The sequence below is a fragment of the Clarias gariepinus genome, chromosome 3 (genome assembly GCF_024256425.1).
Source record: "Clarias gariepinus isolate MV-2021 ecotype Netherlands chromosome 3, CGAR_prim_01v2, whole genome shotgun sequence".
Taxonomy (NCBI): domain Eukaryota; kingdom Metazoa; phylum Chordata; class Actinopteri; order Siluriformes; family Clariidae; genus Clarias; species Clarias gariepinus.
Genome location: NC_071102.1, coordinates 36,675,001 through 36,688,919, shown reverse-complemented (window position 1 = coordinate 36,688,919; position 13,919 = coordinate 36,675,001). Strand labels below are relative to the sequence as shown.

The 13,919-nt window shown below is 46.0% G+C and overlaps 1 protein-coding gene across 2 annotated transcripts in view; it reads right to left on the bottom strand.

Annotated features, from left to right (window-relative positions):
- Positions 1-4,225: 4,225 nt before the first annotated feature.
- Positions 4,226-13,919, bottom strand: part of zgc:158376 (uncharacterized protein LOC100101643 homolog) — a 17,515-nt gene continuing 7,821 nt past the window's right edge. The window contains exons 2-11 of one of the 2 annotated variants that reach the window (XM_053492944.1): positions 11,613-11,795; positions 10,774-10,917; positions 9,853-9,939; positions 9,587-9,763; positions 9,460-9,492; positions 8,221-9,368; positions 7,472-7,635; positions 6,226-6,390; positions 4,673-4,888; positions 4,226-4,469 (exon numbers count right to left, since the gene is read on the bottom strand). In XM_053492944.1, the coding sequence (XP_053348919.1) occupies positions 4,339-4,469; positions 4,673-4,888; positions 6,226-6,390; positions 7,472-7,635; positions 8,221-9,368; positions 9,460-9,492; positions 9,587-9,763; positions 9,853-9,939; positions 10,774-10,917; positions 11,613-11,783 (2,436 nt within the window). In that variant the 5' untranslated portion in view covers positions 11,784-11,795 and the 3' untranslated portion in view covers positions 4,226-4,338. The remainder of the gene's footprint in view (positions 4,470-4,672; positions 4,889-6,225; positions 6,391-7,471; positions 7,636-8,220; positions 9,369-9,459; positions 9,493-9,586; positions 9,764-9,852; positions 9,940-10,773; positions 10,918-11,612; positions 11,796-13,919) is intronic. The other variant, XM_053492945.1, reaches the window with a different exon arrangement.

The following is a 13,919-nucleotide window of genomic DNA, read 5'->3' as shown; positions in this document are numbered from 1 at the left end:
TATGCATGATGGGTGCAGCACTTCATGCGCTTCCCTTCTTACCCTGATACGCCCATCAATAGGGTCAGTCTGGACTCATCAGTTTACATGACTTTTTTCCATTGCTCCAAAGTCCAATCTCAATGTTCTTGAGTAAACTGAAGACTTTTTTCCCCAATAAGTCTCACTGATATGTGGTTTTAAGGCTACACGGCTGTTTAGTCCCAATCCTGTGAGTTCACATCAAATTGTGTTTGGAAATGCTCTTACGTTTTACTTTTAAACATAGTCGTGAGTTCTAATGTTGCTTTTTTATGACTTGTTTTCACTCAATGAGTTTTTCTGACCACATTTCTTCCTTAAAAATTTTATTTCAGCAGTTATCCAATAGAAGCCTCTTAACTGTTTACTTTTGGTTACATCCAGGGTGTTTCTAAATACAACAAGCAAAGAATTAAGAACTTAAAATTATCGGAAATTATTATACACAGCTTGAGATGACACAAAACAAAACCCTGCCAACATAAGGTGTGTCTTTCCACAAGCTCTTCAAGGAATCTTGATTAAAGATAAATAATAATAATAATAATAATAATAATAATAATAATAATAATAACAACAGTGAAATTTAAAACAGTAAAAAAGACACTTGTAAAGGGACAGATTTTTGTGGAATACTTAAAGAACAGATAACTTGGGTGTAATAACACATCCTCTTCTGCATGCTGTTGGATAGTGCGGTTCTTACTTATTCCTGCTCCACATCTATCTGCTGTGAAGTCCAGCAGGATCAGCTGCAGCTCATAAATGCAGATATCAGTGGTGCAGGGTGACATTAATCTGACTTCAACATCAATGTGTCACATTTTACCAATATCTGACTTTACTGCACAAGTTTTAGGTCTGTTGTGTGGTTTTGAGATCCAATTGGTTCTAGAACATTTTTAAATGTTGTCTAAATCCATGACTAATCCAGGAGTCACCTGAACTCCACCTCTAAGCAGTTCAATAGATGCATCATGTAGAGCTTGACCTTCAGCAATTCCAAACAGCTGATCAGATTCACCTCTATCTTATCAGGATTGATCAGAATATCCTCAGAATATCCTCACTGTGAATAACCAACAATTTGGTACTAGATGTTTGGTGTTGGAGGAAGTAAAAAAAAGTGGGCATATCACACCAACTGGGCAGCTCCACCAGATTCTGACAGTGAGAACGCCATCTTCATTAGTGCCACCTCCACAGGCAGGCTGTTTAGCGTTAGTGAATTATTTAGCTTATATGGATACTGTACACATATATACACACACACAGACCAATATAGAGAATGAGGAGCATACATTAAAGGTGATGACTTACAGTATTTCCACTTTCATGTTATATCTGCTCTATAAAGTAAAAATATATATATTTTTTACAGATTTTTCACACCTTAACCATCAGACCAAGACTGCAGCTTAGTGATGCGTGCGCACTGACACACACGTGACTTGTGGGGCAGCAGTGCCTCAGTGTGTTAAACCTCTGCAATCTCAAAGTCAGTGGTTCAAGCCAGGTTGCTGCTGCTGCTGTTGCGGGCCCTTAACGCTGTCTACTCCAGGATTGTATGATAACTCCTTACAATGCTGGGATTGGCAATAATGTAAATGTGATGAATAAAGGCTGAACTTAAATGAACTTGACTGTACAGAGGAGTGGACCCTGTGACTTAAATTTTAAGAAGGATCCATGTGTCTCTAACGGCCTCTAGTGGCGGAACGAGCGCAGTACAGTTCTGTCTGACAGCCAAGTAAAATGCGCATGCTCCAAATTCCGCTTTGATCTATTGCGCAAACTCAGGCAAGATGGCGGCCTCGTTCCTCCTGACTCAGCAGCCTGACTGACGTCAACGACGCCATGTTCACACACACACACACACACACACACACACTGGGTTTAATAATAAACTTACTGCATTAGCATTAATAATGCTTTCTTAACTCGTTGGAACCTGTATCTATTAACTTGCAGGAAAGTACAGCATTATACTCAATATCAGTCCAGTTTCTATAAATATTGGCACCCACTTTTTTTAACTCATTGTTTTCTAATAAACATATTGTGATTGTATTAATTTATAGGGAGTAAAGTATCCTGTAGCCTCAGAGAAACCGCTTTAATATGTTCATTAAAATCTGACGAAAGAAACAAAAACAACATGGTAAACTTGAATAAAACCTATAACTTGAATAAATGATGAATCGTTTGTGTGTGTAGAAATAAAAAGACAAGAGTATAAAAACAAACCCCATTGTCTTTATTTTAGTTAGTCATTTTACAGTAGTCACTCAAAGTAGCTGCCTTGAGGTTTTTTCTCTTTTTTCTCTCATCGTTTTAATTCTTGTCCTCACTTTGATTGACACAAAGAAAGAAACAACAAATAAAAGAATGAGAAAGAAAACAAAAAAATGAAAAGACAGTAAAGAAATGGATAAAAAAACAACAACATCAACAACAACAAAAAACAAACACAAAATGCCCCTGAACAAAAACCAAAAAGAAAATTTGGCAAGAGATTAAAGTCACATGATGACGATAGTGATGGTGATGATGGAGACCTGAAGCTCTCGATATAGTGGAACGAGCGTGATCAATACCATTAACATCAGAACTGGAAAACGCACTGTAACGATATGCAAATCAGCGGTGATGTCATAACACGTGCAGCAGAGAGAGGACGATTTATTTCAGCTGATAAAGCCAGGTGAAAAAAAAAAAACAACACAAACATCTGGAAAATGTTTGGCGGCATCTGGAAAAACGTGGAACGTGTTGGACCCTGTAAACGAACACCAGGCAACGAGGGAGGGGGGGGGGGGGGTTCAGAACACGGCTAAGAGGACGCGACCAGCGTGGAGGCAGTACACTCGTCCCACTGGCACTTTTTCACCAAAATAATCTAAGATTTAAAAGGTATGGAAGCCCTCAGACCCTGTTCACACCAAGCACCCAATCCATGCAGAAACTTCCTCAGCTCTAATATCAAAGTCAAGATCAACAGTAAAACACGAGCATCGTAATCAGACAAGCATGACTGCTGATTCGTGGTTTACATTGCTCAGTCAGGATACTGAACACGCCCCAGAGCAGCTTTTGTGATTTGGGATGCGTCCCCACAATCAGCGCCAGCACAAAGTGTAACCGACGAGAACCCGGGTTTTTACAGGAGGTCAGAGGGTTAGCAGCTTCGAGTACCCGCCTCAGTGAAATCGAGTGGAGGGAGATGGAAGTGTTTCAAATAACACATTTCAAATGAGAATTCTGAATCCTGTCACCTGTCAAAATGTTCATTCGTTTATTCTCAGTGCAATGTTGGTTTAAAAAGAAAAGAGAGGAGGGAAAAAATAATAATTTTAAAAGTTAACAGAGTGAGGAAGATCTGCTCTTGGTGCCTTTGTCCTTCCCCTCCTCCCGACTACATCCCAATCCACAGGCGAAATTCACCTACTCTTGAAAATGAAACATGGCACTGGAAAAGTGGTGTGAAAAGAGAAAAAGGGATGAAAGGATGAATGGCACAGACAAAAGAGCACAGACAGCGAGGAAGAGGACAAGAAGAATTGCCCACACCTCCTTCCTGGACAAACCCCTTCAGGCTCAGACTTATGGGATAGCGAGGTCCTCAACTTTGTGGGGGGAAACAGGCCACTGTCACTCGATCAGAAATAGATACATTAACACTGTTTACATCTCTTTCTCCCTCATATTTACTCTCACACACTCTTTCTCTCTCACACACACACACATACACGCACACACACGCCCACCCTGACGCCGTCAGTCTGCAATTCTGGCTCATCCGGTTTTGTTTTTGTTATTTTTTTGGTTGTTTTTGGAAGAACCTGTCAAGCAATGAATACATTCTGTGTACGAAGTCCACTACGTAGTGCAAATGTTTCAAATATGTCAGGGCGTGAAGGGAGCATGGGAGGGTGGATTTGGGACAGACCTGGAGGATGAGAGGTGGGCTGCTGAGCAGAAAACTTTTAAAATGTTTATTTTACAGTAACTCTTCCTCACTCTCTCTCTCTGTCACACACACACACACACACACACACAACCGATACTGAATATGTACATGCTAGTTTGTCCGCAAGTCCATTTTCACAAATAAACAATTGCAGCAAGAAAAAGTTTTTTGTGATTGGTCGCTCTCCCCCCCCTCCCCCAACTCCTCCCCCCCCCACACACACAAACCCCTGAATCCCGATGACCCCCACCTTCCCCTTGCCCCCCCTCAGAGTGCGTGTGGTTGGATCTGTGGGCTGCGTCTCATTTGGCGGCGTGCTGTAGGCTGTAGTGTGCATGGCGGTGGGTCTAACTGTTCTTCAGCAGCAGTCTGTCATCTGTCTCTGGGGGTAGGAGACCACACGAGCGTAGGTCCACACTCTGCAGCGACACACACCGCCTCAGCAACGGCAAACACTGCTCTGTCACCTTCACACAGCCTACAACACATGTAAATAGAAAGAGAGAACATTGGAGGTGAAAATACACGAGAATCCTCTCTACACTTTTCCACTTGTTAATGTCATAAATGTCTTCTTGCCGTTTTATAGAACCTCATAACTTTTGTAAAGCTGGGCCAAAGTCCACCTTTTAAATGACATCACAGGTTTTACTAGACCCCACCCCCAAACAATTTGTGTACCTGCAAGGTTGACATGTGTGAGACTCTCTCTGAGGGGGGAGATTGGGGATGTGAGTGTGTTGATGGTTTGGTCTGTGATTTGTCCACACTGACTCAGGTCCAGTTTGGTCAGGTGAGGCAGGTATCGAACCAGCAGACGAGATGCCGCATCCGTCACCTCCAAACCAGCCAATCGCAGCTCAGTAACATTCTGGAACCGTCCACCTCTACTATCTCCTATAAACACGCAAAAAAAAAAAAAACAATAAACAAATAGAAAATCAAAGTCACACAAAATTTGCCGTAAAGCTCAGGTCATTTCAGCCCAAACTGTTACATCAACACAAGGGTGGGGGGCAGTCAACAATTCAGCCCATGGGGTCACAGCAACATCGCGGTAGGTGCAATCGGCAAACAACAATTCAGACAGAGAGGCCACAGGAACATGAGGTAACACTGGGAGAGGGGGCAACCAACAATTTAGCTGAACGGTCACAGCAGTGCAAAAGCGCAAGGGGCAGACGACAATTCGGTCCGATCGGTCTCAGCAAAGAAGCATGGATGTCAGACAAAAATTTGTCCCGAGCGGCCACAGCATCGCGTGTTTAGATGCTGTCTTCCCCACTCTTACTGGTTTGTTAACCATTAAGTGATAGGTCGCTTTACATCTCAGAGAGCCTCAAGTCTGTTTCCAACTGTGACCATAACTGTTATCTCTCCTTCTCTTCTGCTCTCTCCACTTTTCTATTCTCCTCTCTCTCTTTCCTTCTCCCTGTCCCTCTGTCAAACTATTCCTGTTGCTCCTGAGCTGCCAGTGGTCTAAACTCCCTCTGCCCACTGGACCTGTCTGACTCGTCCTGGTGTCCTGCTTCTGGTTGAAGATCTCGTCACATGGATGCCCCATGTGGTCTGTCTGGGATGTGTGTAGTGACTGAGGACGGTCCCACCTTTCCACTCCAAGACAACTGTTCTCGGAGCACTCGTGACTGCAGTCGCTCGATAGTTCAGGACTAGAGTTTCCTACAGTCTACCCGAGCCTCCAATAACGGACTGCACTCCATATTAACTTAAACACATCTCCTGTATACTGAACTTTTAGGCTCTTAAAACACAGTATGACTGCAAATTAATCCCTGCTATCTATTATCAATTAAATGAGAATGGGTTCCCTGCTGAGTCTGGTTCCTCTCAAGGTTTCTTCCTACTGCCATCTCAGGGAGTTTTTCCTTTCCACCGTCACCCTCAGCTTGCTCATCAGGGACAATCTGATCATTTTGACATCATACCTATTTACATTTCATACAAACTTTCATAATTCTTTATATTGTGTAAAGCTGCTTTGCGACAATGTTAATTGTTAGAAGCGCTAAACAAATAAAATAGCATTTTTGCACAGCAGCGCAAGTGCGGGGAGCAGATAAGAATTGGGCCCAAGTGATCACAGCCACACGAGAAAAGACTTGGTAAAGGGGCAGATGTCCATTCGTTGAAATGTGTGGGTGAAGGACGAAGGACAGAGGACAGAGGACAGAGGCCAGAGGCCACGCTACTGTGTGAAAAATGCAGTAACCCACCTGTGCGTGTGTCTGAGTTGGGCGGTGCCAGTAGTTCCCTCAGGTGCGAATCTTTCAGGTCTTCGACTCGACTCAAATCCAGCAGACGCAGACAGGGACAAACCGTCTGACACAGAGCAGAGACAGATGACCATGGACAGCCTGATACATTCAACTCCAACAGACCTGAGAAACAGACACACACACCTGTAACACATCTGTCCTGTCTTTTTCACTCAGTCTCAGATTCTTCAGAGGTTCATTATACGTGCATGAGCAAAAAAACTATATATATATATATATATATATATATATTATTTTTTTTTTTTTCAGTAAACATTTACTTGTTACAAAACAGCAGCCATTATTGTATTTTTATTCTACCACAATAACTATACATGAGGTATATACAGGGGTTGGACAATTAAACTGAAACGCCTGGTTTTAGACGACAATAATTCATTAGTATGGTGTAGAGCCTCCTTTTGCGGCCAATACAGCATCAATTGGTCTGGGGAATGAAAGACACAAGCCCTGCACAGTGGCCAGAGGGATTTTGCGCCATTCTTTTTGCAGAATAGTGGTCAGGTCACTATGTGATGCTGGTGGAGGAAAACGTTTCCGGACTCACTCCTCAAAAACACCCCAAAGTGGCTCAATAATATTTAGATCTGGTGACAGTGCAGGCCATGGGAGATGTTCAAATTCACTTTCATGTTCATCAACCTCTGAATACCCCAATAACCCAAAAGTGCGTACACTATGACAAGTAAGCTTTCTATGTTTATGTATATGCCCCCTTCTACCACTGCTTTGTGGCCCAGGTCTGATGCTCATGTAAAATCATTTATTGGAGGACACAGGGTCAGCCTGGGCACCCTGACTGCTCTGCAGCTTTGTACCTCCATACATAAATTATGCTGCACTGTGTGGACTATTTTAATCAGTTTGAGATACAGTAGCTTTTCTATTGGATCGGACCAGACGGAGTAGCCCTCACTCCCCACACGCATCAGCTGGGTGACCGGTTGTGCTTCCTTAGAGCACTTTTTGGTAGATCCCGTGCACCCCACCGGGGCTGCGGTTTCACAGTCTGTTCCGTGTCAAAGTCTCTCACATCTGTACACTTACGCGTTTTTCCTGTTGCCAACAAATTAACTTTAAAACCTGACTGTTCAGGTGGCACTGATACACATAATCAGTGTTATTTACTGACTGTGTGTGCATGCCCGTATGTTTTTGGGAAATAGAGAGAGAGAGAGACTACCTTGTAAGCGGTTGATGAGCCACATGAGCTGTTTTTTGGAGATATTTGTGTAGCCTAGATTGAGGGAGACGGGCTGGCGGCGGATTATACCACTCAGCATTGGGGGGGTAATGGATCTCTGACGGCTGAGGTCAATCTGAGTCCACAGCCTTTTATCACAGCACCTTAACACATACACAAGAAAAAAAAAAAATCACACGAGTGGTCACAATCTTGTAATAATATGCAAAGACACTAGAAATCTAATAAATGTTTCACAGCAACAGTTAGCTATTTAAAAAAAAAAAAATTAAAGCTTATAAGAAATCTAGAAAGTTGGTCCACGTGGACGCATCAGCACGCACACACACACACACACACACACGTATAAACTCAACTAATCAAAGAAAGAGCAGATCAGACAGAAGAGTGTGATGAGCAAACCTTGAGCGGAGAGATACTCTAATCTAACAGCTAGCTAAAGCACTTAGCCACAAATTTCCAGCAGCTAATCAGAAACCGACCTGAGTGATGGTCAGAGGATGATTACCACATGACTGACTGTGCAGGGGAAGAAAACAGCTTATTATCAACATGGTGAAGAAGAGAGAGGGGAGGAGTGTGTACACAAGTACAGATCCACTCGTTTCAACAACACACACACAGACACACACAGAACAGGAGGAAGAAATAAACACAGTCAGTATGAAGCCTGTAGGGTGCCAATACTTGTGTGCAAGAGTGGACACGGAAGCAAATAAGGGTCTCACCAGCGGCTCCATGTCCTGCACACCCGCATGCAGACGCACAGCTGTTTTTGGCTGAGGTGCTGGAACACTCGGAGCCAGACGTCTCGGGGCAGGACGTGAGACGCGCCGCTGTCCAGCGGGAGGCAGTGTGGCTCGGGGCAGGCGGGGGGAGGACGCACCAGGTGTCTCTCCATCTGCACCGCTTTGGGTGGGGAGTTAAAGGTCAGCTGGGCCGCGATGCGAGACGCCGGATTGGACAGGAGGACGCCTCCGTTTCCTCCGTTGGCCGTCCCGCTTCCAGCTGTCTGCGACGGTGTCTGCTTTGTTCCGCTCCGCATTTTTCCCGCTCGCCCAGTTTTATTAGTCTGGTGTCGATGATTAGCATTAGCACCTCCGCTGTTACTCTTGGCGTTCTCTTTCTCCAGCCGAGTCCGACCATTCCGTGACACCTCCTGTCCGTTGCTGCGCTTTGACACGCTCTCTGAGTGGGCGTGGCCAATGGAAGGCTGATGCTGACTGGTGGACAGGGCTGATGGAGAAGGCGGAGTCAGCAGCCCGGCTTTCCTGTTTTTCTCTCCGCCGCCGACCGCATCCTCATCCTCGACCTCCGTCACCGCGGCTGATTTGCGTCCCCTCGGAGTGTTTTCAGATTTTCGGCTACGCTGCTGTTGATGCTGTTGTTGTTGTTGTTGTTGCTGAGCCTCCTCCGCCGTCACTTCCTGTTCCTGTTCATTTCCTGTTCTCTCGCCATCCGAGTCATCGCTGGCGCTGAAGCCCAGTTCAGCCAGGCGGCGATTTCTCTCTCGCTCACGCTCTTTCTCTCGCTCACGTTCACGCTCTCTCTCTCTGGAGTTGTACGTCGCCGCTGGGGATGACGGCTCGGAAGCGCCGCCAGGAGATGCCGAATCCGAATCAGAGTCGGAATCCGAGTCTGACTCTGAGCTGGAGGAAGAGGAAGAAGAGGAGGAGGAGTCTCTAGTGCGCTCCAGCAGCTGGCACATGCGCTTAAACCGCTCCAGCTTCTCCCGGTGGTGAGAGCGCTGGTCCTGGTTGGAGGTTGAGGACGGCGGCTGCGTTGCCGAGCCTACCCCTGCTGACCCTTGACCCCCGGAGGAGGAGTTCGGCCCGTTGGTCTCGGCCGAGTCGGAGGAGTTCGGCTTCTGCTTCTGCTGCAGAAAAACAATGCATTAGGTTCGGCTCTCAGCTAACAAGCTAACGATGCTAACAGACAACGTGATCTGACGATGGTGTCATTCGTACCTTTTTCAGGTGTTTCTCCCGAGCACCTTTCATCTGTACGCACAGAAACATGCATGATGTTAGGCACCGCCCACTTTCTGTTTATCATGTTATCACATAGTGCACACTGAGGGTTAAAAACTCTGACCTTCTTCTTGGGCCCGCTTTCCTGAGACAGCTCCTTCTCCTTCTTGCGTTTCTGCCCGTCCTGGCGCGTCTCCTCAGCAGACGGAGGTTTCTTCTTGCTCGGGGGCGGGTCGTCTGTGAGCTTCCACCGGCCGACTTCACCGTTATCCAGCCGCCTCTTCCCCAGACCATCTCCATCCTGCGGGAGAGCAGAGCAGAACAGAGGGAGTTGCTGCAGAGCACTGATGTTTTTACTGAAGTGTGTGGAGGCGTGGGATAAATCCTCACCTTACTGGTTTTGCCCTCCTTGTGGCATTTGGGACACTCCCAGCAGTTCGGGATCTCATCGTTGATGATGCCTTCTGCTTTACCCATCTGTCAGGAAACACACAGCATTGATCAACAAACACACACACACACACTACACTCCTCACTTGTTCACCATCTTAGACAGACATACAGTGAAGTGACAGAATCCAGTCTGAAGACACACACCTCATTTACTTTGAAGAATATTTATAATTTATAATAGAGTTACAATTTTATTACAACACAGTTATAACACTTTTTATTACACACACAGCAGAATTAAGACAGATGGGTACAGGATCACAGAGAGAGAGAGAGAGAGTGTGAGAAAGCACAACGAACACAGGAGGAAGGACAAACAGAAAACGACTATCAGATCAACCAGGACACACTGAGGCAGAAAAATACAACTTAAGGCAAACAGACAGACAGACTAAAGACAGACTGAACTTAAAGCAGAGAAACAGAGAGACAAACATACTAACCTTATGACAGAAAGACAAACAAAAAGAGGGACAGGCACACTAAGGGAAACACGGGGGAGGAGGGGTGTGAGACAGTAGGAGACAGACAGACAGCAAGATTGTGTGAGACATACAAACTGCGCGCGACAGACAGACCTTAATGCGGGCAAAGGAAGAGAGACACACAGACTGATCTTAAAGCAGACAGACAGCGAGAGACAAACATACAGGCAGAACTCAAGGCAGACAGACAGCGAAAGACAAATCTTAAGTCAGACAGACAGCGAGAGACAGACAGACAGAGACAGACAGACAGCTCTTAAGGCAGACAGACAGCGAGAGAGAGACAGAAAGAGAGAGACAGACAGCGGAAGGCAGACAGACAGTGAGAGACAGACAGACCCAAAGGCAGACAACCAGAGAGAGACAGACAGACCTTAAGGCAGCTGGGGTGGATGATCTCGTTGCAGATGGTACACTCCATCAGAGAGAGACTAAACTTCTCCTCCTCAGACTCCACAGTGTCCTCCTTTCCAGCTTCTCCACACGCAAAACACACCGCCGTGTGAGGAAGCACAGGCTACACACACACACAAACACACACACACACACACAGTGTGAGTCTATAAGGAATTAAACTGTAAATAATAAGGATGCTCCGATCAATCGGCTGATAATCAGTTAACCGCTACAGATGGGCGTCTCTCAGCTGGCCGATCTCATGCTATTATGATGAGGTAAAAAACACACACACACACACACACATACATGAGTCAATAGCCACATCAGCATGCCGTGTCCAGTCTGGGAACATTACCACACCTCTAAAAACCTTAAATATACAGAGTCTAAATAAATCTTTAAAGATTTCTTTAGGCTCTATATTTGATTATAAAGAAACTGAAATCAATAGAAAAGCCTATGCTCGACTAAAGAGCATCAAGCGTCTCTCTCTTCACACACACACACACACACACACACACACACACAAACACACCTGTGATCAAGGATCAGTGATCGGTATCGGCCACAAACAAGCTGATTGGAGCACCCAAAGTAAATAATTGTGATGTAACTAACGTCAGAGGTAGAAACCCTAGCACCCCCAAGTTGTCCCTGTTGGCCCCTTGAGCATGGCCCTTAACTCGTACCTGCTCAGGTGTATAATTTGATAAAATGTAAGTTCTGGATAAGGGCGTCTGCCAAATGTCATAAATGTAAATATCTCATATTGACATTGTGTGCGCGCATGTGTGTGTGTGTATATATACTCACGGCAGTGCACTGTCTCAGTAGACAGGACTGTTTCATGCGTCCCGGTCCCCCGAACTTCTTCATGTCCTTGCAGAAGTGACACTCTCCACACTCGGAGCGCATACAGGCCTGACAGCGCCGGCAACGGGTACGGCGCCGCCTCGCCCCCCCCAGAGCCTTACTGCCCGACATCACCTCTACACTCTAGACATACACACAGACAGGGAGAGACACACAAGAGTCATGACATGAAGACTGACTGAATTTATATAACAATAATAATAATAATAATAATAATAATAATAATAAGACTCTCCAGTGGATATAAAAGTTTTTACACCCCTGTCAAAACCACAGGTGTACAATAAATAACATTAGACCAGTAGACAGACTGCCAGGCTCGGCTCCACTCTTGCCGGAGAGACTGCACGGAATCGCGGTGCGCTTAGTCAGGCGTTGCTCTCTAAACAGGCTCCACCCACAGACCACATAACCCGCTCCAGGTCTCAGACCCAGGCGGAGATTCAGGAAGGTTTAACTTTAAACACAGACTCTATGCCACATTAGCGTGATTAACATGTTAACATCAGCTCGTTAGCAGACACTCGCGCCGCAAGTCATGACCAAGAGCTCTGTTCCTCACACGCTAAATAATTAGTTGATTAACTTGTACGTCCTTTTGCCAGTTAGCCTTAACTCAGTTTATTTTTTATGGTAAATCTGCGTGAACATCATTGTGCATAAGGCTGAATGTGGTGAACTTTTGGAAGCAGTGGGTTCCTTCTCGTTCGGGACGGTCCACAGTGTTGTACTATCTACATCCAGGACATGGATTTTCTTTTCTCAGTTTCAGAACAGTGCGAGTTTCTCCTTTAGGTGTCTCCCTGGTCCTCATGTTGGTTATTATGCTCCCTGCCAGCTTCGTGACAGACCTGGCGTCACTGATGTCTTCTGGCACCCAGGCAGCATGGAAAGGTCTCCCTTCTGGGCCCGGCTGTGGACTGGAGCACAGGACCTTGTGACGGTGGGTGAAGACTTTTCATACAGAGGTATATGTCGCTATGCGATTCATACTCTCAGGAGTGTGATGTGGTGTGGTGTGGCGACGGCTAGTGTACAGGGTGCGAGAGTTCACACCTCACAGAGCTGAAACGCTGAAGAACATCAGTTCCTGTTGTGTGAGTGAGAGAGAGAGACAGAGAGAGATGCTACTCTAACAGGGGTGTGTAAACTTTTTGATCCACTGTGCTGCATCCAAAAAAAGGTCAGGAGTTAGCAGCCAATGAGAGTTCAAGAACTAAAGAGAAGCCCCGCCTCCATGCTCTCATCCAACACTAAAGGCATTTTCACTGCATAAATCTACAAATAAGGGAATAAATATTAAACAGAGCCTGTTAGGGGACAGGGGACGGGAGGGATGGGGGACAAGTGCTAGTAATTATTATGACCATGAAAATCCTCTTAAGATTCTAAGACAAATATGTGTTTAAGTAAAAGTTTTATCCAAAGAAGAAAAATACAGCAATAAGTCTGTGTGTAAGTGCTTGTGTGTGTGAGAGAGAGAGGGAGAGAAAAGTGCTGAGTCACAGACTGCCGCATGAAATGACCACAAAACCACTCTTTTTTTTAATTCTTTTTGTTTTCTCGACATTATAAATTTGATTCCTGTGTGTGATCATATGCACGCACATGTAAAAGTGACAAACTGTGCGTGTCTGTGTGTATAAGTGTGTGTGTGTGTTCATAATGCTTTAGCTTTGTCCATAACAACGTCTCACTGGATAAAACTCAACGCCTACACAGCCCTGGCCTGAGCACCGAGTTACATTGTGTGATAGCGTGAAGAGGGGAAAGGGGGTGTCAGCGTAAAGAGGGGAGGGGGGGTGTCAGCGTAAAGAGGGGAGAGGAGGTGTCGTCAGCGTAAAGAGGGGAGAGGGGGTGTCGTCAGCGTAAAGAGGGGAGAGGGGGTGTCGTCAGCGTAAAGAGGGGAGAGGGGGTGTCGTCAGCGTAAAGAGGGGAGAGGGGGTGGTGTCAGCGTAAAGAGGGGAGGGGGGGTGTCAGCGTAAAGAGGGGAGGGGGGGTGTCAGCGTAAAGAGGGGAGAGGAGGTGTCGTCAGCGTAAAGAGGGGAGAGGAGGTGTCGTCAGCGTAAAGAGGGGAGAGGGGGTGTCGTCAGCGTAAAGAGGGGAGAGGGGGTGTCGTCAGCGTAAAGAGGGGCGAGGGGGTGTCGTCAGCGTAAAGAGGGGAGGGGGGGTGTCAGCGTAAAGAGGGGAGAGGGGGTGTCGTCAGCGTAAAGAGGGGAAGGGGGGTGTCAGCGTAAAGAGGGGAGG